Genomic DNA, 24,630 nt, shown 5'->3' on the forward strand with positions numbered 1-24,630 from the left:
CCTAAATACAATCCCTTTTATCCAACATCTTAACCTAGCGAAAAAGCAACCAAATGAGAATGCTACAGCAAGTTGTATAGACAAACCAAACCAAACTGAAATTTCTGTTTAGCAGAAACGGTCATCCCTTTCAAAAATCATTTGTAAAGTGCTAAAAAAACTTAAAAAATATACTCTTTTGTCATGATATAAAAATGATTTATAAAGCCTTCACCTAAAAACTTAAGGGTTTTAGGACACATAGTTCTTAGGGTGCAGTTGGCCTATATTTTTTGGGCCTTAAAAGCTACTTTGAAATTAAAATGGAAAATAAGAGCTTAAATGTAAAGATAAAGTTGTTTGGGCATTCTTAACTTTTCTAACCTGAAAAACTTTTTCTTTTTTGGTAAATGGAAATATCTTAAGCAAGCTGAAAGACAACTTTAAAGCTAGAACATATTTGATGAAATAATTTTACAGTAGCTTTGGTTTTAATTAAAACAATCATAAATAATATCTAAGATTCTAAATGAAAATTTACATATATATATCCCTAAAAAATATTTGTAATTTTAAAAAAAATTATTCTAACAATAGAGTATATTTTCTCATAGTGTACTATTGTAAACAAGTTGTTGATACATATAAATCAATAACTTTAGAAAAAGTATATTAACTTTTAATTATATAAATACAAATTGAAAAATAATCATGCCTAAAAATTGTTACTTGTGTGTCCTTTATTTTTATTCAAAATTATCTTACAGGATATTTAATTATAAAATTTTGCACGTCTACATGCGAAGTTATAAATGCTACCAAGTGAATTTGAATGTACCTACATCAAAGTTGACCATGTTACATGTTACAAATAAAATTCAATGAATAAAAAATTGAAATTTGAAATGGTTAGATTTTTTCAATTCTTTGACAAAACAAAACACATTTGGAACTCTTCATATTGGAGTTGCTGAAGCTAAAAAAGAATATTTGGCTACAGAAGAAAAAGAGACAATCCCAGACAAAAATAGGTAAAGCAGAGAAGTTCTAGTGAAATCTGTACAAAATGAAACAAGTTTTTGTTTCATTTTTGGATCAAACAGAGATTTCTCACCTAGAAGCTCCACATAATTTCTAAGAAGCTCCTCACACATGCTTCTGTAAAAGATATTTTTTCTTAGTTTTTGTTCTATCAAAATAAGCTACTTATTTTTATGAGACCTTTTAATAAAATATGTTTGGCCAAGCTTCTTCAAACATAACTTTAGTCAGAGTAGTCAATAGCGGCCAATAGCAGGATAGCGGAGCAGAGTGGAGGCCAGCCAGTATGGAAAGAGGCTTAGCGGTGCAGAACACTATAGTATCCGTTATAGGGTCAATAGCGGGATAGCGGAGCAGAGCGGTTCCTGGCCCATAACAGTTTCTGACCCGCTATCCTTTTCCCCTATGAAAAACCAAAATTACCCCTTAAATTTAAAACGTTGTAAGGGTTATTTTGGGTTGATTAAGAATTTTGATTAAAACTTGTTGGTTTTGGAGTTTTTTTTTATTAAGCTTTGTGCTTTGATTTATGAATATTTTATGGATTTTTAGTCATTTTTTTTATAACTTTAGATTAAATATATGTTTATAATTATTATATATAATTTGTCCAAAAAGGATCAAATAGCGGTCATCACACTATACGCTATCTCGCTGTCCCACTTTTGGAGCCAACCGCTCCTCGCCGCTATCCTAGATTGGTCTTTATGACTAAGTAGATTGGTCTTTATTGCCTCCATTTTACATACTATCTGATTTAAATTTCCGCTTAAAGCAACCAAACAGATCTTGCGTGATGAAGGTGTTTGAGAGATAATACGGATGCTTCCCCATAGAATAGATCAACCCACTTCCTGATCTTTTCCGGTGCACTCGCTATATCTCCGGCTCACAAGGAAGCGAGGAGTTCTGGCCCATGGTATGTCTTATTATAATTGGCTTAATACTGCCAAAGTCTAACAAGAAAAGAAAACATAGAAGAAATTGATCAGAATCACAAATATGTATAAGCTTAGCCTGGACCTAAATCAATTAGGATGGGGATTAAGTTGACAGGCTCCATAGACTTAACTTGGATAGACGAAGCTGTATACTTTTCAGTTGGTAAATGATTTGAGGCTTAATTATGCCAGATTACCTGGTGTTTGAACTCAATTGGCTCAACTTGATTTTAACCGCGTGGTGTTGCAAATAAAAACACTTCTATGATATAGCTTTTATATGAGATTTTTTTCTAGAAGCTGCTTATGAGTGAAAGAGTTTCACAGTAGAGAATGAGAAAAAATTGATTGCAAATCCCACATTTTTGCAAGTTTAAATGGTGAACTTGCTTGGTTTCAGTTTCACCTCTCAGTGATTAGTGCTTGGATCGGCAAGTGCAACAGAATCTTAACATCGTGTAAAAAGTTAATTGATCAATGAGTTATGTTGAATCAGTGGACCATCGAAAAACTAATTGTGCAGAAGCTGCTTGATCAGGTTGCACTACTTGGATAGCATGAATTGTATTGAGATAGTTGAAATTATGTTATGGATATTCTGTTTTAAATAGGATAGATTTATATCTGATTTGATTATGAATATTCTGTTTCAAAGACTGAATTTTTGTCTTTAGAAGACTCATACTTTAGGTGGTTGTGTTGTTTCCATTGCTGCACTAAAGGAAATTGTCTTAGTGCATGATTAAATCATGCTAGAGTTAAATTCGTCAAGCCAGTACTTTTGTGTGTTAACATTATTATATAACTTATGCCGTGATAAGTTGTTTCTAGTTTTCTAGATTCAGAAATTATGCTGGTCTCATTTTTCTATTATTTGATCTTTACAGTTTGCAATTTCATCTGCGGTCATTACAACTTGCACCATGGATAATATATTCAAATATAGTGATAAGACACTGGTGTTTGCATACTTCTTCATTTTTGGGCTTAGTGCAATCATGCTGTCATTTTTGATATCCACCTTTTTCAAAAGGGCCAAAACAGCTGTAGCTGTTGGAACTCTATCATTTCTTGGTGCCTTTTTCCCTTATTACACTGTCAACGATGAGGGAGTCTCTATGTGAGTTCTTAACCTTCCAATGACTAATGTTTTTAGTACAGATTTTCATATTTGAATGCAAATTTTTCTTCATTTGAGGTTGCCTACCTCAGGATCTTGAAGGTTCTTGCTTCTCTACTTTCACCTACCGCATTTGCTCTGGGTTCTGTCAACTTTGCTGATTATGAGCGCGCTCATGTTGGGCTTCGTTGGAGCAACATATGGCGTGTGAGTTTTTTGCAGTAGGGCCCTTTATCTTTACTATCCTGTCCGAATTTTCTAAGACATTGGCTTGCAGGAGTCCTCTGGTGTGAACTTTTCCGCATGTCTTCTAATGATGATACTTGATACACTGCTCTATTGTGCAATTGGACTGTATTTCGACAAGGTATGTCTTTGTTTATTTGAATACTGATAGAAAACCAACTGATATATATAAAAAAAGGAAAAATCCCTTTGTATTACAGAATAGTACCGGGTCTGCACCTCCCAGTGCCAAAATGGCCCCTTTTCCTATCTAATTCCAAGATGCTCAACTCCCTCAACGTCTTCCCCTATTTATTCTAAACCTAAACACTCTTAATTAATAATATAATAATTCTAATAATTATCCACTATCTCCTAATAACTTAATATCTGTCAGAACGAGCTGTACATGTGTTAATTAGTGGTATATTTTATAGTTAAATAGGATTAAAATCCCATAAATAGGATTTGATTAGCTGTGTATGTATTTATAGAAATTATTGGTCCTTACTTATAAAATTGATTGAGGGAAATGATAAGTATTTATTAGGAATTTCCTTTCCTAAATATATTGTATTCTATTTAAGAGCACAGGCTGCTCTAATCAATAATAAGAAAAATTATCTCTGTCATGGCATCAGAGCTCCAAAATCCATAGGAGCCTGTTAAAAATTGTGGCCTGCATTGCCATTGTTTCCGCTGTGCGGCCTGCATTGCCGATCTTATTTTACGGTCTATCTTGCCGTTTTTCCCAACAAAATTCAGAATGTCTGAACCAGTTAATACCCCTGCCCCAAACACCGGCTCTGTTGAGCTGAAAAATGTTCAACCTAGCCTTCGTCTCAATGGTAAAAACTACCTCAAATGGTCTCATTTTGTCCAAACCTTTTTAAAGGGGAAGGGCAAATTGAATCATCTTACTGGAAAGGATACTCCAGAAGCTACAGACGGGAAATTTGCTGCATGGGATGAAGAAGATGCTGTTGTAATATCATGGCTATGGAATTCCATGGTGCCTGAGATTAGTGATGCATGCATATTCATGAAGACTGCCAAAGAGGTGTGGGACAGCTGTAAAGAAAACTATTCCAAGGTTGGTGATGCTGCACAAATTTACGAAATTAAGATGAAGATTGCAACTACCAAGCAAGGAGATCAGTCCATTACTGAGTATGCCCAAACTCTACAAAATCTATGGTTGGAGTTGGATCACTATGAACATTTTGAAGCAAAATGCACTGCAGATGCTACTTTACTAAAAAATTATAAGGAGAAGGATAGAATCTATAAGTTCTTAACCGGTCTGAACAATGAGTTTGATCCAATAAGGATTCAAGTACTCGGAAAAGAGTTACCCTCACTAAATGAAACCATGGCTGCCTTTCGAACAGAAGAATCACGAAGAGGAGTGATGATGGAGCCTCAATCAACTGAAAGTTCAGCCTTAGTAGCACAAAGTCGAGAGAAGAACATTGACCAATGGAAGAACGGGCAAACCGGAGGAGCTCCCAAAAATGGAGATTGAAAGAGGGGATAACAAGGATTCTCTATGGTGTACCTTCTGCAAGAAGCCAAGGCACACCGAAGACAGATGCTGGAAACTTCATGGAAAACCGCCAAATCAGAACCGAAATTGGAACACCAAAGGCATTCAACGAGGAGGACCAGCACATGTCCACTTGGTCCAATCAAGTGTTGTCAAGGAAAGTCATTCCAAACCTACTGCTGATTTCAATTCAGAAGAAATTACAAGACTAAGGGAACTACTAGACTCTTTAGTCAAACCCACAAACACAGGTAGTTCTTCCATGGCATTATCAGGTAGTTCTCATCCCTATGCTCTTAGTGTTTTACAATCTACAGGAAAAGGGACATGGATTGTTGATTCTGGGGCTACGAATCACATGACCCATTCCTCTACAGAGTTTATCTCTTACACACCGTGTCCAAGTAATAAAAAGATTGTCACTGCAGATGGCACTTTTATTACTGTTGCAGGAAAGGGAGATATTCCACTAAGTCAAAATTTAATGTTGAGAGATGTCTTGCATGTGCCCAAATTATCTGCCAAACTGTTATCTATTCACAAACTTACAACAGATTTACAATGCTTGGTAACATTCACTCCTACACTTTGCAAATTTCAGGATCAGGAAACAGGGAAGATGATTGGACTTGCTAGAGAGGACAATGGGCTCTACCTTCTTATGGAAGCGCGTGAGACAAGTAGCATTAAGAGTCAACTTCCACTGTCTTTGTTGTCAGAATCTATTCCTTCCCTCAATAAAGAAATCTGGTTGCGTCACTTCCGGTTGGGTCATCCTTCATTTAGCACTCTCAAAAATATGTTTCCCACCTTGTTTCAAGGTATAAACTTAGAAAATTTTCACTGTGATGATTGTGAACTTGCTAAACACAAACGTGTCAGCTTTCCTAATAATAATAAAAGAATGTCTACTCCTTTTTCCTTAATCCATAGTGATGTTTGGGGGCCATCCAATATCCCAAATATATCGGGGGCCCGTTGGTTTGTCATTTTTATTGATGATTGTACTAGAGTGTCATGGATGTATCTCTTAAAACAAAAAAGTGAAGTCACTCAAATATTTAAATTGTTTTTCCAAATGATAAAAACCCAATTTGAGACTACCATTAAACGGTTTCGTTCTGACAATGCCAAAGATTATTTTAATCAAACATTGTCTTCCTTTTTCACTGAACATGGTATTATTCATGAATCATCATGTGTCCACACCCCACAACAAAATGGGATGGCTGAAAGAAAAATTGGGCATATTCTCAATGTTACCCGAGCATCTTTATTCCACACAAATGTTCCAAAACAATATTGGGGGGAGGCTGCTCTTACTGCAGCCTACTTGATTAATCGCTTACCCTCTCAAATTCTTCAGAATAACAGCCCCATTCAGCTCCTCTCCAAATTCTACCCAAATTTCAAAACTTCAAACCACCTAGTTCCTAGGATCTTTGGGTGTGTGTCATTTGTCCATGTTCATTCTCCACATCGAGGAAAACTTGATCCCCGAGCTATTAAATGCATATTTCTTGGTTACTCGCCTACCCAAAAAGGTTACAAGTGTTATCAACCTACAACAAAAAAGAATTTTGTGTCTATTGATGTCACTTTTGTCGAAACCGAATCCTTTTTTTCCAAACCTTATCTTCAGGGGGAGAAGGAATGCATCGAAGATAAGGATGATTTGTTCAAAGACCTTTCTTTTATGCCCAAGACTCCCGAGTCAAGTCCTATAACCACTTCATTACAGACTTCTAATGCTACTCGTCCACTACAAGTTTACACAAGAAGGGCAGCACCTATTATCCAACCTGTGCAAGTCCCAGAATCTGACCCAATTCTTGAAACTGTAATCAATGAGACTGTTTTAGAGGAGCAAACTGTGCCCCCTGAAACTGAAGTTGTTGGGACTGATTTAGAGGAGCAGAATATATCCATGGATGCTAGAGATCTTCCAATTGCAATAAGGAAGGATGTTAGAGCATGTACAAAAAGGCCAAGGTATCCAATGTCTCACTTTATATCCTATGATAATTTGTCCAACAATCATAGAAGTTTTCTTTCTCATTTAAACACTACCGCTATCCCAAAAAATGTTACCGAAGCACTAGATAGCAAAGAGTGGAGAGAAGCTATGAAAGTTGAAATGGATGCACTTGAGAAAAATGGAACTTGGAAGTTAGTAGAGCTTCCTAATGACAAAAAACTTGTTGGCTGTAAATGGGTATTCACCCTTAAATACAAGTCCGATGGAACACTAGAAAGGTATAAAGCAAGACTAGTAGCTAAGGGGTACACACAAACATATGGGATTGACTATCATGAGACTTTCTCTCCTGTCGCAAAAATGAGCACTGTCAGAATTTTGTTATCTCTAGCAGCTAACTATGGATGGAATTTGCAGCAATTCGATGTCAAGAATGCTTTCCTACATGGCAACCTTGAAGAGGAAATTTACATGGAGGTCCCACCTGGGTTTAACTTTGAGAAAGACAAAGTTTGTAAGCTAAGGAAGGCCCTTTATGGACTGAAACAGTCCCCTAGGGCCTGGTTTGGCAGGTTTACCACTGTGATGAAAGATATGGGATATAAACAAAGTCAGGAAGATCACACTTTGTTTACTAAGCATTCAGCCTTAGGGGGAGTTACTGCACTAATTGTTTATGTGGATGATATAATTGTAACAGGAAATCATCAAGCAGAAATGGATAGCCTAAAAGTGTGTTTGCTAAAAGAGTTTGAAGTAAAAGAGTTGGGCAGATTAAAATATTTTTTGGGCCTTGAAGTGGCACACTCTCGTCACGGTATTTTCATCTCTCAACAGAAGTATGTGCTGGATTTATTATCTGAAACTGGTAAATTGGGATGCAAACCAGTAGAAACTCCAATTGAACAAAATCACAGACTTAGTGAATTTGTTGAAGATGCAACTGTGGACAGAGAATCCTATCAAAAGTTGGTTGGAAAGTTAATCTATTTATCTCACACTAGGCCAGACATAGCTTATGCAGTGGGAGTGGTGAGTCAATTCATGCATAATCCCAAAGAAAATCATCTTAGAGCTGTTTACCGAATTTTGCAATACTTGAAGGGCACTCCTGGAAAAGGAATTCTATTTACAAAGGGTCAAGGAATTACTTTGGAAGCCTATACAGATGCTGATTATGCTGGATCAGTAGATGACAGAAGATCCACATCCGGATATTGTACTTTTCTTGGAGGAAACTTGGTGACTTGGAGGAGCAAAAAACAAAACGTTGTTGCGAGGTCAAGTGCAGAAGCAGAATTTCGGGCTATGGCTTTAGGTATTTGTGAACTCCTATGGCTGAAAATAATTCTACAAGACCTAAAGATTGAATGGAATGGACCCATGAAACTATATTGTGACAACAAGTCAGCAATAAACATTGCACATAATCCAGTGTAACATGATAGAACGAAGCATGTCGAAGTAGACAGACATTTCATCAAGGAAAAATTGGATAGTGGGACAATATGTATACCATTTGTATCAACTGGAAATCAGCTGGCAGATGTTCTTACAAAAGGATTAAGTGGTTCTACATTGCAATCTATTATCGGCAAGTTGGGAATGAGTAACATCCACTCTCCAACTTGAGGGGGAGTGTCAGAACGAGCTGTACATGTGTTAATTAGTGGTATATTTTATAGTTAAATAGGATTAAAATCCCATAAATAGGATTTGATTAGCTGTGTATGTATTTATAGAAATTATTGGTCCTTACTTATAGAATTGATTGAGGGAAATGATAAGTATTTATTAGGAATTTCCTTTCCTAAATATATTGTATTCTATTTAAGAGCACAGGCTGCTCTAATCAATAATAAGAAAAATTATCTCTGTCAATATCAGTTACAAAACTCAAGAGTCTAACAATACTCCTCCCTACAGATTCAACTTGTCCTCAAGGTGAAAGAAATAAAATGTATCCTCCCGGATTCCATAATTTGTAAGATAAAGGTTGAGTTGTACATGAAATAGGAAATTTTCTTGCTAATGGCAGGCATTTCGTGACTAGTTGTTGTGGCCACAGTGGCACCGGTGGTGGAAATTTCTTGTTCTTAGACTTTATTTTAGGAATAGTAGCAAACACCGACAATAGTGAGTGTTTTGCCTGTGATGAAATAGCCTACTCTGATCACTTCCCTGGACCTCTGCTTCCCTGAGCCATCAATGAATCTGTATTTTTCACTTCGTCGCCCACGCAATCAGATTTGGGTCCAGTTTGTTTTAACTTTAAAAATATGGATTTTTTCTTTGTAATTTTGAAAATAGATTTTACAAAAATGATTTTTAGAAAAAGCTATTTGAAATAGCTTCAAAATTAAGTATTTTTTGAAATTTTGATATCCAAAAAAAAATTTCGATAAAATGATAAAATACCTAAAATAACATTTTAAGAATAACTATTCAAACAAAATTTTTATTTGAAGCTTTTATGAAAAATTAAAATTTTTTTTACACTAAATTATATAATACTACACAAATCATTTTAAAAAAAAGCTAAAACAAACGGGCCATTGATATCCATCAATGAATCTGTATTTTTCACTTCGTCGCCCACGCAATCAGATTTGATATCCACTTTACAAACTTCTTTTTCACTGTATTGTTAGATTTGTGAGTCTTCAACTTAACCACCAATCTTTTCTTCTGTTGGAGATGCTATTGGTTCTTGAATTTCATCGCATCCTTGGATTTCCTGTGTTTCATTTTCAAACTCCAGTAGACAATCCCAAACTTTTGGTTGAAATTTCTTGAGAATGACATTTACAAAATTCCACCAACAAGTATTTGGATGACTCTCCTTCCAAGAAATCCACCAACAAGAGCATCTCCTCTCAATGCAAATGCAACAACCCACTTAAGTTTCATCTCTTCACTCATTCTTCTTGACCCAAAATATTGCTCAGCCTGGATCAGCCACCAATAGGCCTCCCTTTCGTCAAATCTTGGAATCAAATCTGCAACCATATTCATGCCGAAGTTTCCAGCACAATGGTCAAATCTTTTTGGATCAGAACCGCTCTAATACGAGTTGATAGAAACCAACTGATATATAAAAAAAAGGGAAAATCCCTTTGAATTACAGAATAGTACCGGAGAACTTCGAGGGCCTGCACCTCCCAATGTCAAAAGGACCCCTTTTCCTATCCAATTTCAAGATGATCAACTCCCCAATGTCTTCCCCTATTTATTCTAAACCTAAACACTCTTAATTAATAATATAATAATTCTAATAATTACCCATTAACTCTCCTAATAATTTTATATCAGTTACAAAACTCAAGAGTCTAACAAATACTTCCTTATACTATAGCCTATTTGAGTAATTGGACTAGAATTGAATTGCGGCAATCTAGAATGTCCTTATTATCTCCTTTATGTAGCCTACCTATGTCTAGATGAAATCCAATCATTTGCTACTTAGTAGGGAGAAAGAGGCATTGTATTAATTTATATAACTTATGGCTATGTGTTAAGACGATTAAAAGACCTACCTGTTTTATTTGTTTGTTTTGAACGTCAACATTAAAATTTTCCGGTGTATTTCTTATATTTCTTCATTGTTTTATTTCTAAGATAATGATGATACACACACAGTGCTTATGTGTGCTCACGTACATATTCCAATTGAATGATGTTTTTTTTTCCTTATTGAATGATACAACAATTAAAATTCTTCTCATCTTGAAAGGTTCTTCCAAGGGAGTATGGACTGCAATATCCATGGAACTTCATTTTCAAAAAAGACTTCTGGAGAAAGAAAAAAATTGTAAATAATTGTTCCTCCAGTTTTAAAGTTAAAATTGCCGGTAATAGTTCAGAGCCAGAAAGGAATCTTTTGGGGCAAGATACTGCAAATCCTGCTATAGAAGCAATAAGCTTAGACATGAAACAACAGGAGCTTGATGGCAGGTATATATGATACACACTCCAAGTGCGTCAACTTAGTATAATATGATACATTGTCTCTTTCTTATAGTTTTTTCTTTTATAAAAACTTTTAGGTGCATTCAAATCAGGAATTTGCATAAAGTGTATGATACTAAAAAAGGAGATTGCTGTGCTGTTAACTCATTACAACTGACATTATATGAAAATCAGATTCTTGCTCTTCTAGGTAAGTATAGTTGTTCTTTCTTGTTAACACATAAATCTGTTTTGTTTGTATGTGTGAGAGAGAGAGGGCTCTCTTGCTCTATGTTGGGCTTGATTCTTCAATTTATTATAGTGATAGAAGGGACGAGCATATTTTTTGAATAACCAAGGAAGTGTGTGGTTACATGGGGATTGGAATTGGGATATGTATCTAAGAACTTGGAGAACCCCCTAAAAGCAAGATATATGTTAAGAGTCCCACATTGGATATGACCTAATAATGTGTTTATAAATCATTGGTAATCTTCATTTTCCAAATCGGTCTTGTAAAGGTTGAGTTAAACCTAACTCAAATTGTAAGACGGTATCAAAGTTTATCTAAGATTTGTGAGGCCACCTGTTATCTGGTCACCACTATCATGCTATTCGGGCCACACTCCAGATGTTTGGTCTTGGGTATGAGGGTATGTTAAGATTCCTACATTGGATGTGATATGACCTGACAATGTATTTATAAGTGGTGGGTAGTATTCCTCTTACAAGCCGATTTCTTAAGGGTTGAATTAAGTCCAATCTAAATTCTGAAACTATCAAGTGGAAGAACTAAGCCCCTTAAATACTCCGTCAAGCATCCCATACTACAAAGTGTGAGGCATAAACACCCATAGGTAGCTAGCCCATTCTGAGACGTCGTCAACCAAATCTGGTGCCATTTGATAATTATCTAAGCCCTTGGGTAACTCTTTCTTAAAAGCTAGCTGTCAAGGAAGAAGAATGAAAATACAATTTTTCATATATTTCAGGAACTAAAACAGAGTTTTTTAAGGACTAAAATCGGAGATGGGGTATATTACAAGGACAAAATGAATTTTTTAAGCATTTATTATTATTTATTTATTTATTTTTGTTTTAGGAGGATCTCTTATGATCGACTCTTTTGATTTGGTTTTTTCTACACTAAAATTTTTGGGCTAAGTTAATGTTCAATCATTTTGTTTTTGTTTTGAAGGACATAATGGTGCTGGGAAAAGCACGACAATATCAATGCTTGTTGGTCTTCTTCCTCCTACTTCTGGGGATGCTTTGATTTTTGGAAAGAACATTGTCTCTGATATTGTAAGTTTAACTTTTACACTTTTGCTACAACCGCGTTTGCTCATAGGCATGAGTATCAGTAATTCTTAGCGTTTTTGTGATCAAGACAGTGGTGATACATTTTAGGTATATATGTATTGTTTTGCGGTTGTTAGAGTCTTAGTGATTAACAAATTTCTGTAATACTTGACTGATTTTCACTCAGCTGATCCACTATTTATACATTCTTAGCAGTTAATATAAATATAATATAAATTTAGAAGGAAATTAATGATATTGCTACTTCCTAAGTGCAAGTATGATATAACCTAAGTACATGGTTAACTATGTACATGGATATATTTGCTACAACTCCCAATAGTAACATGAATTCAAATCGTTATCATTTGCTTATTTTTCAAAATCTAAGTCCTTAGAATGATAGTCTGAATTAGATGAGTTTATAGGTAGCTGATGCCATGGCTTGAAAGTTGATAGTCTATTCTACACTTGACCTTGAAACAACAACACTTTATTTCTTAAATTTCCAGGAGGTGAGGCTATAACTAACAAATACATACCAAAAAATAGGTCTCCTGTCATCAGGAGAGTCTGCCCAATCCCCAATCAATATCTAAGTATCCTACAACCTAAGTATGGATGGCCCTTTACAGATATGTCCTTTTCCAGAGCTCCTTCAATGTGCTTCGAGTTATATCTTCCCAATGCCCTTTACAACTTAATAAGTTTTCCCACTGCATCAACAACAAAGAAGATTAGTGACAGTGAGATAGTTTAGTTTCTCTATTAATATTTTATATTTATCTAGCACGATGAATTTGGGAGTTATCATGCTTGATGGTCATACTGGATGGCCTCTTGTATGAACCTTATTTTTACCGAAGATTAGCATTCAGCATTGATATTATTTGGTTCTGCATAACAGGACAAAATATATTGAGAAAAATGGACACTTCATTAGGAAATTAGATTATGAATAGAACCTTCATCAAACATATCTGAAACCAAGATAAAAGTATAAATAGGGGATACAAGTTGACCTCTGATGCACATCAATAGTTATAGGGATTATGGAATATTTTACGCATTCCAACCCCGTGTTCTTACACTAATGTTGATCTTGTTATACATATCTTCGGTTATTTGGCTAGAAGCAATTTGAACACCATTTTTAGAGTCTTCAAAACCACTCCACGCGTTCTATTTTATGCCTTTTCAAAATCAAAGAAAACTATGTCTAGGCCTAGTTGATTCCTCTGGTGTTCCTCCACCAATCTTTGCCGTGACTATAGCCTCCACACTTGACCTTCCCGGCACTGAACCAAATTGCTAATGAGATATGTGTCTCTTGTTTCAATCTCCGCTAAGTTATTCTCTTTTAAGCTTCATAGTATTACTCATGAGTTTATTCCCTTTATAATTTGTACATTTTAATCCCAAACAGTATTAAATTCTTATTGCAACTGTTAGAATACTAGAAAATATCTTTATAGTATATAGTAGTATTATAGTTTATCGCATAAAATAAGTATAACTTTAGAGTATCTTAGATTATCTCTTAGGATTAGTTTATATACTACTCGGATATTTTTATGATTTTTTTTTTTTGTGATTTCTTTATTTATTTAGGATTAGGAGTTCTGTATCCTTATCATAATGTTACACTGTGCAGTCAGACATATTATGCTCTTCCTTAAATAATGTTGTCTTGTTGTGTAGGATGAGATACGGAAGGTTTTGGGTGTCTGTCCACAACATGATATACTCTTTCCTGAATTGACCGTAAGTAGAAGCATATTTTTCATTCTCTGTATTGAAGCCAGTTAGTGCAGTCTTCATATTTCTTGATGTCGATTTTAGAGTATGAATCATTTCTGTTTTCTCCATAGCTAAATGCATGTTTTATGTTATACACCTAATTTATAACATGAACATTTAGTGAGTGTTTTCTTTTTTATTTCATCTTGGCAAATTTAAACCATTTTAGATTTGCATTACCATTACTATGTAGTCGTCATGACAATGTAATCAACATATTCTTATAGATCTGTAACCTATATTCATATGCAATTATATTAGAAATAATTGAAACTGCATTTTTATTCATTTTGTAGTACTATTTTCTGTGTATATGTTTATCTTTCCCGTGTATATATTGCCCTCAGTTTTTCCCCTTCCATCCAAAATTTCTCGGTCCACCACTAATGTATAGCCGTTTTCTCTTTTATCAACAACACTTAAATGCAGTGTTATACATTCACACATTTAAACAAATAAGGGTCTCTTCACTGATACGATTCTATAAAAAGATATATAACTGTACGTTTAATTTCCAATTAGATTGCTCTGTTACTAATATTTTTTACTATATTTATTAACACTTTTATTTTACTGAGTACAATATGCTGGGTTCGTCTGTTGACTCTGCAGGTGAGAGAGCATTTAGAATTATTTGCTATATTAAAGGGTGTGGAGGAAGACACTCTGGAGAGCGTTATTATTAATATGGTTGATGAGGTGTGTTCAGTAATTCTAAGTCTAAAAATTGAATCTTTATCACCAAATTCTATAAGTGTCTTTGAAAAAATTTGTTGATCATTTCAATGGAGTTGAATTGGTTAAAAAATGTTAACTTATCTTCTTAATTGATACACTATTTTTTTCATTTCATTTTTTGAAGTTTCAGCTGTGGACTTCCAATAATTTGTTTACCATAAATAACATTCTTAGAATTTGTGTCGGACCTTACTCAGCCTTAAAAAACCAACCTATAAACTGAAGACTGCCTCCACTTATAAACATGTGTTCAGCCTATATCTCGTCCAATGTGGGACTTTTGACAGACCCCTCACGCCGAGGTCTCATCCAATGTGGGACTCTTAACACCCCTCATGCCGAGGATGAGACACGTTACCCGAGTGGCCGTTAGGGGAAACCTAATAGAAGGTAGCCCAACAGATCTTGAATAAACTCTGATACCATCGTAGAGTTTGAGTTGAATCTAACAACTCAACCTTACAAAGCCAGCTTATAAAGTGCAGACCACATTTCCTTATAAACATATGTTCTGACAATATCTCATCCTATGTGAGACTCTTCATTTTAATAATACTAAACTCATAATCCTAATTAAATGAAGAAACTAATCATGACAATTACTTTGATACTAATCAAGTAAGTTTTTTCCCTTTATCATTGTAAACATTATCCTGCCTCCCACTCTCCCTTTACTTTTTTTTCTTTTAATATTTTGCTCTGTTGGTTCAGCATTGGATGTTAGATAAGTTCTATTGCTTGAACAGGTGGGCCTGGCTGATAAAATCAACACTGTTGTGAGATCTCTTTCTGGTGGCATGAAGAGGAAGTTGTCTCTTGGAATCGCATTAGTTGGAAACAGTAAGGTAGGACACATTGACATCACGTGATTTTGTTTTCATATGTTGAGCAGAACTGGAATGTTTGGATTTACTTGGCAGGTTATAATTCTTGACGAGCCTACAAGTGGAATGGATCCATATTCAATGCGATTGACTTGGCAGTTAATAAAAAAAATCAAGAAGGGCAGAATAATTTTGCTTACAACACATTCCATGGACGAAGCAGATGAACTAGGTGACCGGATAGCTATCATGGCCAATGGTTCTCTGAAATGCTGTGGAAGGTTAAATTCTATTTTCATATTTTCTTACATGCTATACACACTGTTAAACAAATGAGGTTTTTGTGATTTGAGAAACTTGCAACAAAGTGTATAGAACAGAGGAAGTTTTAGGAACTGAAGAAGACTTTTACTTATATTAGATGAGCCTGCCCTGCAGTGTGAATTTTCAGACTCTTACCATTGCCAATGAATATCTGATCTGGCCCCTCAAAAGTTTGTGGTTTTCTGAATTTTTGTCCACCACTAGTCACATGAAATGAGGACCCTGTGTTGGGGAACCAACTCTGTGCTGGTTGCGCAGATTAGCTAGAAAGCATAGCTCGAGCATGCTGAAAACTAGGAGCTGAAGAATGCCGTTGTTAAGGAGGAGCAGGAATAAGCCAAGGTGCAGTTAAATTGCCATTACCAGGTGTAATGGGCTGTGAATTGGGTGGTTGTTGGAACCTTTGTTGAAATCCAGGCGGAAAAACTGTGAAGTTCAAGAGTAAAGGATTGCAATTAGGTTGACATTGCTCTGGTCAAACCTATGGAAGCACACTGATATTGTGTTATTAAACATGCTCACTTGACATTGAACAACATTTTCCATGGACAAAACAACTGCCATGGCCTCAGAAAAAACCACCATGAAAGTTAGAGATATGTTGTTGACTGAACTACTGAGGAAAGTTCTAATTGGATGAGATGTAACTGGAGAGCTATTCTATTTTAATTTTTCTTTTTGATTTTGTTTTTTATTTTTCAAAGGAGGATAACCAACCTTCCTTCATAAATTCACACATAAAATATAGTAGACAAGCCAAGGCAAATATTTTCCTAGAGCCTACGGCCTAAATAAAGCACACACACGCCCATACAAGCACACATGCTATCTTTGATTTTTCAGATTAGTAAATTTCATGAAATTTTATGGTTCCGTTTAGCTTTGAACTTGAGGGAAATCCATAAAACCTTATAAGTTCTTGTTTTTTATTATTCAAACTTGATTTCTAGAAGCAAAGTGAAAAGTTCGTTAATCTTTTTTCTTATAATATTGATATACCTGTACTATATTACTGGAAAATAGGTAAAAACTGTCGTAATTTTATTCTTCAGCATTAGTTGGTAGTTATAGAAATATTACAAATTTACAACCTAATTATTTCCTTAAATTAAAGAGAATAGTAACAATAGAAAATAAGCAAATATTCTGAAAAAAATAGCAAATATTCTAAATATAGAAAATATTTCAACATATATGATTCTCTCTCTCTCTCACTCCATAGTTATAATGGCATTTTGGCAGCTCCCTTTTCTTGAAGCATCATTATGGAGTTGGTTACACTTTAACTCTCGTAAAGGTTTGTTCTATTCCTGAGCATGTTGTCTTCGATTCCTATAGTTTCTGTTTCATTATCTAAATGTTGTTTTTATTTGGAATTTTTATCTGTGATTAGTCTGCTCCTACTGCTTCTATAGCTGGTGATATTGTATACCGATATATTCCAACAGCAACCTGTATAAGTGAGGTATTTTTTTCACTATTTACTTCACTTAGATGCATGTTAATATTAAACTCTTCGAATGTGTGTTTATTTGTCAACGTCAATGTAGACACGCGAGTGCATGAAAATTCAACTTTATATTTTTTCCTAATTCAAAAATCTATGGTAGTGTTCCTTGATGGTTCTTTTTCCTGCCTTATTCTGTTTAAACTTGATTTTTTGGACCTAATTCAACTCCAAAAATAGGCTTGAAAGATGATGTTTATCTAAAGCATAAATCGGGCTACAGGCGATGTAGGAATTGGGTTTTTTTCCTCTAAGTTTATGTGTGCATTTATGAACAAAGGTTGGTTATCCTCCTTTGAAAAATTAAAATATGGAATAGCTCTTTCAGGAAGGTTGATCCAAGAATCCAAAGAAAAGGCACAGCTGTTAAATTTACAGGGGGCAAATATAATTATCATTCAAAACTTAAATCAGAACTTAAATCCCACTAAGTAAGCCAGAAATAGAAACTTTGGAAGAAGTTATTTTATCTGCACAACTATTGCCTTATCAAAATGTGTGAGAAAATCACCGTCATTTTATGGAGCTAACTGCAAGCAGTTATGCCCCCTATGTCTAAGCTTACAAGGAATTACTGTTTCAGTTTTAAAATCTTGAATGACTAGCTAGGAATCACATTCATTTATTTTTGTGAGAGATTTTATTGTCTATCTCATTTCATAGGATGCCCGTTAAAGTTATAATTATACAGTGCGGTGGATTTGAACATTATTTTGAATTTTTAACAGTGCCTTTGGTCATGCATAATAAAGTTTGAACTCAGTTTAAAAATTAAATTTGATTCTAAGTTTTTCCTTTCTAGTTATACTTCCAATTATATTGATTGATTACAATTTATCTGGTTTTATTGGATATTGCATTTCCAGGTTGGAACGGAGATTTCCTTCAGACTCCCTATGGCATCCTCCTCAACCTTTGAGAGGATGTTCAGGGAAATTGAAGGTTGCATGAAAAGGCCAGTTTTAAGCATGGAAATAAGTGGCAGTTGTGAAAAAGACAGTCATGGTATTGAAAGTTATGGTATATCTGTAACAACCCTGGAGGAGGTATTCTTGAGAGTTGCTGGATGTGACTATGAAGTTGAATGCTCTGAAGAAACTCACCACTCCCTTATATCAGAACCTATAGTTTCTCTTACTTCTGCTAATCGTTCATCCACAGAAATATGTTATTATAAAGTTTTTGGAAATTATAAGAAGATTATTGGCTTCATGTCTACGGTGGTGGGGAGAGCTTGTGATTTAATATTTGATGCAGTTATTAGTTTTATCAACTTCGTAGGCATGCAGTGTTGTAGCTGTTGTCTCATTACTACGTCCACTTTTTGGCAACATTCTAAAGCTTTATTTATTAAGAGGGCAATATCTGCTCGCAGAGATCACAAAACAATTATGTTTCAACTAATAATTCCCGCTCTCTTCTTGTTTATTGGTCTTTTATTTATGGAGCTCAAGCCACATCCTGATCAGATATCACTGACTCTTTCAACTTCTAATTTTAATCCTCTATTGAGCGGTGGGGGTGGGGGTGGTCCAATTCCGTTTAACCTATCTTTTCCAATTGCAGAAAAGGTTTGTCACTGATTGTTGGATCATGTTTTATCTTTTCTATGTAGTCTTAGACTCACTGCTGCTTAAAAATGCACTCTGGGGCATCCTGATGGACTTTTTACTGGACTTTCTATTATGATGAAGGTAGCACAAAATGTCAAAGGAGGTTGGATTCAAAGTTGCAACCCAAGCTCATATAAATTTCCCAATTCAGAAAAGGCATATGCTGATGCAGTGGAAGCAGCAGGGCCAACTTTGGGACCTGCTCTACTTTCAATGAGTGAATATTTGATGTCTAGCTTTAATGAGTCCTACCAATCTAGGTATAAAAGTCTGAATCTCTACTTCATTCTTACTTCTCAGTTTCTATCTTTTAACTGTCAAGCAATACAAAAACCATTAGCATATGGATATTTTTTTTCTTTGTAGCTCAACTCATAGATACTCCTACTTTATGAATAGGATCATCATTGATATTGGGGCATCCGTGAGGATCAGATTAAATATCTGTCCAATTTTTTTCTTTCTGATTTATTATAGGGGGGTCCAGACCCATTTGAAAATAACAATAGATTACATAAAAGAGAGGAAAAGAAAACCAAACTAGTTCATCAAGACAAGACAAGAGAACTCTTTAAAAAACTTGATACAATACAATTTACTTCCTCCGGTCTTATTTATAAGCAAAAGTTTTGTCATATTTTTGGCCTTAAATATAAGCAAATGTCAACAAATCTATCTACATTTAATGCCTTTATTCCAAATTTATCCCGGCATTAATTACTTAATATTGTTAGTGGAAGACAATTTAGTTGAGAGTATATTAATAATTGTGTTATCTCTCTCACATGAAATCAAGAAAATAAAACGCACTTAATTATATTTTTAATAAGCGTAAAATATGTCTTTTTTGCTTATAAATCCGGCCGGAGTAGTACTTCATTGCAGTGTATTTTGATATGCAGGTATGGGGCAATTGTGATGGATGATCAAAACACTGATGGAAGCTTAGGCTACACTGTATTACACAACTTTTCTTGTCAGCATGCTGCTCCCACCTTTATCAATTTGATGAATTCTGCAATTCTTGGGCTTGCTACTCATGACATGAATGCCACAATTCAGACACGCAACCACCCTCTACCAATGACACAAAGCCAACACTTACAACGTCATGTACGCGATGATTTTTTTTTTTAACCTTTTTTTTTAAATTCACAAAAGCATCATGGTGCATGATCCCATTAGAAGTGTCAATGGCTATACTTTGAGATTCTTTATACATCACCTTATTGTATTGTATTTCATTCATATTTATCTTATTTTATTCTTGTTGAGATCTCGCGTCGATTAGAGGGATGGCCAAATGAGTCCTTATAAAGCTTCGACAATCCTCATCTTTAGAGCTAATTTTTGGGGTTGAGATCTCATGTCGCTTAGAGGGATGGCCAAATCAGTCCTTATAAAGCTTGGACAATCCTCATCTTTAGAGCTAGTTTTTGGGGTTGAGTTAGGCTTAAAGTCCAAATTCTAAAATCGTATTGGAGCCTATTCTAGATATGTTATTGGGACATATCTATTACTGAGTGTAAGGGGGTGTTAAGATCTTTGTTACTGGACCACTCATATTTGTCCATGCTTTACATGTCCAATCCCGAGCATGAGTGTTGAGATCCCACATTGACTAAACATATGACCAAATGGATCATTGCAAGGTTTGAGCAATACTCATCTCTAAAGCTCGCTTTTGGGGTTTAGTTAAGCCTATAGTCTGATGTCTAAGAATTATTTTACACTGCATATTTTAACATATAAATCATATAATAAGATGTGATGCCTTGTATTAGTGTTTTGTTATATGGTCTCCTCCATGATCTTCAGAAAATCAATGATTTGATGAGCTGTATATGAAAATTTGTAGGATCTGGATGCTTTCTCTGCGGCCATCATTGTTAACATAGCCTTCTCTTTCATTCCTGCCTCATTTGCTGTTTCAATTGTTAAGGTGAGTTGTGTTACACTGCTTCCAGCTTGTCATTTTTAAGTTCGTTTAATGTCCTAAAATTTACAAATGAGAATTGGGAAAGTATGTCTGTAGCGCATCATCCTTTTTTCTTCTTTCTAAAGGCATGTTTTACTGTTCATTTACATGTTTTCTATTTAGGGAAACACCCTATACGTTTACGGGGCTGTTTATAGCCTTATACTGTTTTTATGTATCTCGTGTGACTCCACCCCTTTTTATGTCAAGACTGCTGATTGGGTGTTTTGTTATTAGGTAGATTCCTCACAATTACTTGAAAAAGACGCATAACCTTTTCTCAGTATTGACAGATTTTTTATTTTGGACATTCAGCATTGTTTTTTGCTGAATCATATAGATTTAGGCGGGGAATGAAGAAAAAGGGAATAGAAACTAAACACAAAACAACAGCCACCAAGCCTTTTATCTCTAGGTGGGGTATTAGAGTAAGTGTAGCTTAGTCTAGCCTAGAAATATGCCTAGTCTCAAGACTGCTATAGCAGGTCAACTGTTTTGCTTATATAAAGCAAACAGTTGCAGCCTTTGTAACTATCTAATTCAGAAATTAAAAGTTAGTTAACAGAAATGGAAAGTGTAATTTTCAATTCTTTCATCGAGGTCAGATCCATGGCTGCGATACCACATCCGTCTCAATCGCATCAGTCTTCCACTCAGATTTCCACAACTCTGGTGCCGGCGATCTTGAATTCTGCTGAAAAATCAAATCACCTTCAGTTTTCGCTCAAAATTGCGTAGAAACTTGATGAGAAGACTTTTCATCTATGGCACCAACAGATTGAACCGACATTAATGCTCATAACCTCACTGAAACGTGAAAAATCATCAATAAAGGTGACAAAATACCTAGACTCAAGAGTAGAGACAATACGCGAGGGACCCCAAACATGGTGTGAACTAAAACAAAAGGGGATGAAGCTCGTTTATTGACTCGATTGGGAAATTGACCACAAGTGTGTTTCCCTAACTGACACGACTCACAACGTAAATCAGATACCTTCGATAAATTTGGCACCAATTTATGTAGTTTGGAAAGACTGGGATGACATAACTGAGCATGGATAGTGAGTGGAGAATCTATGACCGAGCATGTCTGAGATGACAATGAGAGGTAATAAAGGCCTTGAGACTCACATCCAACACCAATCATCCGTCCCGAACTCCGATCCTGCAGGGTAAAATTATTGTTAGTGAAGGTGACACTACGACTGACTGGAAGTAAATTAAATGGACAATTAGGTACATAGAGGACAAAAGTAACCGAGAGAGAAGGTAGAATTTGAATAGTATCAATCCTTTCGGATCGGGTTTGAGAACCATTGGCAGAAGTTATAGTAGGTAAGAAATCGGATGTAGAGAGGGAAGAGAAAATATTTTTAGGAGGAGTGACCATGAGTATCGAATCTGAAACAGGTTGCCATATGGAGAGTGGAGCGGTGGGAAAATTGTCGGGATCGGCCGTGCGGAGGTTGCGCTTTTGCTGGTAGGTTACCGGAGAATTCGCAAAAAAAAAAAAATCTCACCGGAAGATAGTGGATCAACCGGGTAAAGCACGACGAAGAAAGAATTGCCTCTTAGCAGACTCTAAATACCATGTTGAAATACAAGAGACTAAGACATTTGAATAAATCGTGTGTTTTGAAAAACACTACAGAGACTTTATTATATATAGAAATATTATAACTAATTACATGATATAGTCGATGTGGGACTATTCGATATGCAAATATTCTTAACAATATATTTACAAATATGGACAAGTACATTCCCCCCACCCCTCCTCCTCTAATATACACCAATTTTGGCTTTTGTTCATATATAATTAATGGTGTGCTCCTCTTTTTTTGTTTAAGGAGAAGTGGGTAGCTTTAGTCTATGTAGGTAATTTCCCACCTTGGTGGGGGAACCGAAAAAGACAATGGCCGATTCAGGTTAACTATGGAATTTGTAATAAGTCGGCAGTGACTAACAAAACTAACTATTCTAATATCACTTTTTGATCTAGAAAACTCCACAGCATTTCCAATCATAAGCACAATCTGTTCTCGACTAGCCCAAGGCCAAGCTCCCTCACCACTCCTTGATCACATTCTCCCTATATTCTCTGCATAGGAAGGTGCATGTTGGCTTTATGACTTGTACTCTTTCTTCCCAGCTGGTGGAGGCACAAAGTAATAACAACAGTTCACAAATGAAATTACTATGAACTTTTTTGCCGTTGCAATCCCTTATATAATAGTTTCCCTTACTATATGTTGCCCATATTTTTTTTAAGTGTCAATGATTTTCTAGAGGAATTTCCTTTCTACAAGAGTGTCTAAAACTTTTGACATTCTCAGAATGCTAGTTACTTAGGCTAAACGTTTATAAACTTTTGATTGGTGCAGGAACGTGAAGTGAAAGCTAAGCATCAACAACTAATCAGTGGGGTATTCTTTTCTTTAAAAAAAAACCGCATTCAGTATATTGTTTTCTTTCTCATTAATATAAATCTGATGCTACTCTTCCTAATCAGGTTTCAGTCCTTTCATATTGGACCTCTACATTTATTTGGGACTTCGTGAGCTTCTTGTTTCCGGCCTCATTTGCCATAGTTCTCTTTTACATCTTTGGTACGTTTACAATTCATTGTTACTGATTTTTGTAAATAGGCCTTATATACCGTAATCATGTGTAATAATTGTATTCGGCTCATTAACAAGACTTTTTAGGTTTATCATAATCTATATAAGTATATTAGCATCTTTACTCTTATAGAAGTGAAATAACAATATATGCCTGTAGGTAGAAATGGTAAATATGATTCTTGATGTACCACAATACAACCAAGCCTTATCCTCAAATTTTGTTTTGCAACATCATATTTTCAACGATAACACTTGCCTATTGAATACTGTTATAGGTCTGGATCAGTTTGTTGGGGAAGTTTCTTTGTTTCCAACTATCATCATGCTTTTGGAATATGGACTTGCAAGTGCATCGTCAACTTATTGCCTTACATTTTTCTTTTTTGACCACACTGTGGCTCAGGTATCAAAAGGCATCAATTTTTCATTAGTTTGTTATCAATCTTATAAAATTCTAAGATGTTCGCTTGTCTGACAGAATGTGGTTCTCCTGGTCCACTTTTTTTCTGGATTGATACTAATGGTTATCTCATTCGTTATGGGACTCATCCCATCCACATTAAGCGCCAATTCGTTTCTGAAGGTATACCAAAAATATTTTTCAGGTGTCGTAAACATGGATTTTATGCCCTTACTCAAACAAATGTTTTCCCTAAACACTAAAAACAGGAGAACATTTTAGGAACTAATTCTAAAAAAATATGATCACTTCCATCTTTTTAGCTCCCGATGTGTTCCCTGAACTGTTAATTACTTCTATCACTTTCTACTTTATCTTGGAATTATTCTTGTGAAAAATAGGGGGAATAAGTTTTATGAATGTGCTTGAATGAGGAAAACACTCGGCAACCATGATATTTATGTACACACCATAATTATTACATGCTCTGTTTACAAGGAGAAATAAATACAAGTCCAACTCCCGAAATACATGAATCTATACATATATGAACCTAAGGCCTGAAGTGCTCCTATTTTTAGTGGGAACCTACATGAATATTACTATCTTCAACAATTCCATTATGAATAGATACTGAAAACTGATTAGTTACTTTTGTATCCCGTGTGATAAGAGAGGGGTTTAATTTTTTATTTACTAAATCAGTGGTCTCATTTGTAGGCTGTCACTGATAAATAAG

General features: G+C 35.2%; 1 protein-coding gene across 1 annotated transcript in view; it reads left to right on the forward strand.

Annotated features, from left to right (window-relative positions):
• LOC127126339 (ABC transporter A family member 1) overlaps nucleotides 1-24,630 on the forward strand; it is a 42,840-nt gene that overhangs the window by 12,130 nt on the left and 6,080 nt on the right. Inside the window, exons 10-29 of the mRNA XM_051055250.1 lie at nucleotides 2,849-3,081; nucleotides 3,174-3,288; nucleotides 3,359-3,448; nucleotides 10,564-10,784; nucleotides 10,877-10,989; nucleotides 11,977-12,083; nucleotides 13,782-13,844; nucleotides 14,493-14,579; nucleotides 15,365-15,463; nucleotides 15,539-15,723; nucleotides 17,009-17,063; nucleotides 17,160-17,231; nucleotides 18,140-18,844; nucleotides 18,968-19,146; nucleotides 19,789-19,999; nucleotides 20,745-20,828; nucleotides 23,252-23,293; nucleotides 23,380-23,476; nucleotides 23,767-23,894; nucleotides 23,970-24,074. Coding sequence (XP_050911207.1) covers nucleotides 2,849-3,081; nucleotides 3,174-3,288; nucleotides 3,359-3,448; nucleotides 10,564-10,784; nucleotides 10,877-10,989; nucleotides 11,977-12,083; nucleotides 13,782-13,844; nucleotides 14,493-14,579; nucleotides 15,365-15,463; nucleotides 15,539-15,723; nucleotides 17,009-17,063; nucleotides 17,160-17,231; nucleotides 18,140-18,844; nucleotides 18,968-19,146; nucleotides 19,789-19,999; nucleotides 20,745-20,828; nucleotides 23,252-23,293; nucleotides 23,380-23,476; nucleotides 23,767-23,894; nucleotides 23,970-24,074 — 2,991 coding nt within the window. The remainder of the gene's footprint in view (nucleotides 1-2,848; nucleotides 3,082-3,173; nucleotides 3,289-3,358; nucleotides 3,449-10,563; nucleotides 10,785-10,876; nucleotides 10,990-11,976; nucleotides 12,084-13,781; nucleotides 13,845-14,492; nucleotides 14,580-15,364; nucleotides 15,464-15,538; nucleotides 15,724-17,008; nucleotides 17,064-17,159; nucleotides 17,232-18,139; nucleotides 18,845-18,967; nucleotides 19,147-19,788; nucleotides 20,000-20,744; nucleotides 20,829-23,251; nucleotides 23,294-23,379; nucleotides 23,477-23,766; nucleotides 23,895-23,969; nucleotides 24,075-24,630) is intronic.

The sequence above is a fragment of the Lathyrus oleraceus genome, chromosome 3, assembly GCF_024323335.1.
Source record: "Lathyrus oleraceus cultivar Zhongwan6 chromosome 3, CAAS_Psat_ZW6_1.0, whole genome shotgun sequence".
In the NCBI taxonomy this organism is placed as follows: Eukaryota; Viridiplantae; Streptophyta; class Magnoliopsida; order Fabales; family Fabaceae; genus Lathyrus; species Lathyrus oleraceus.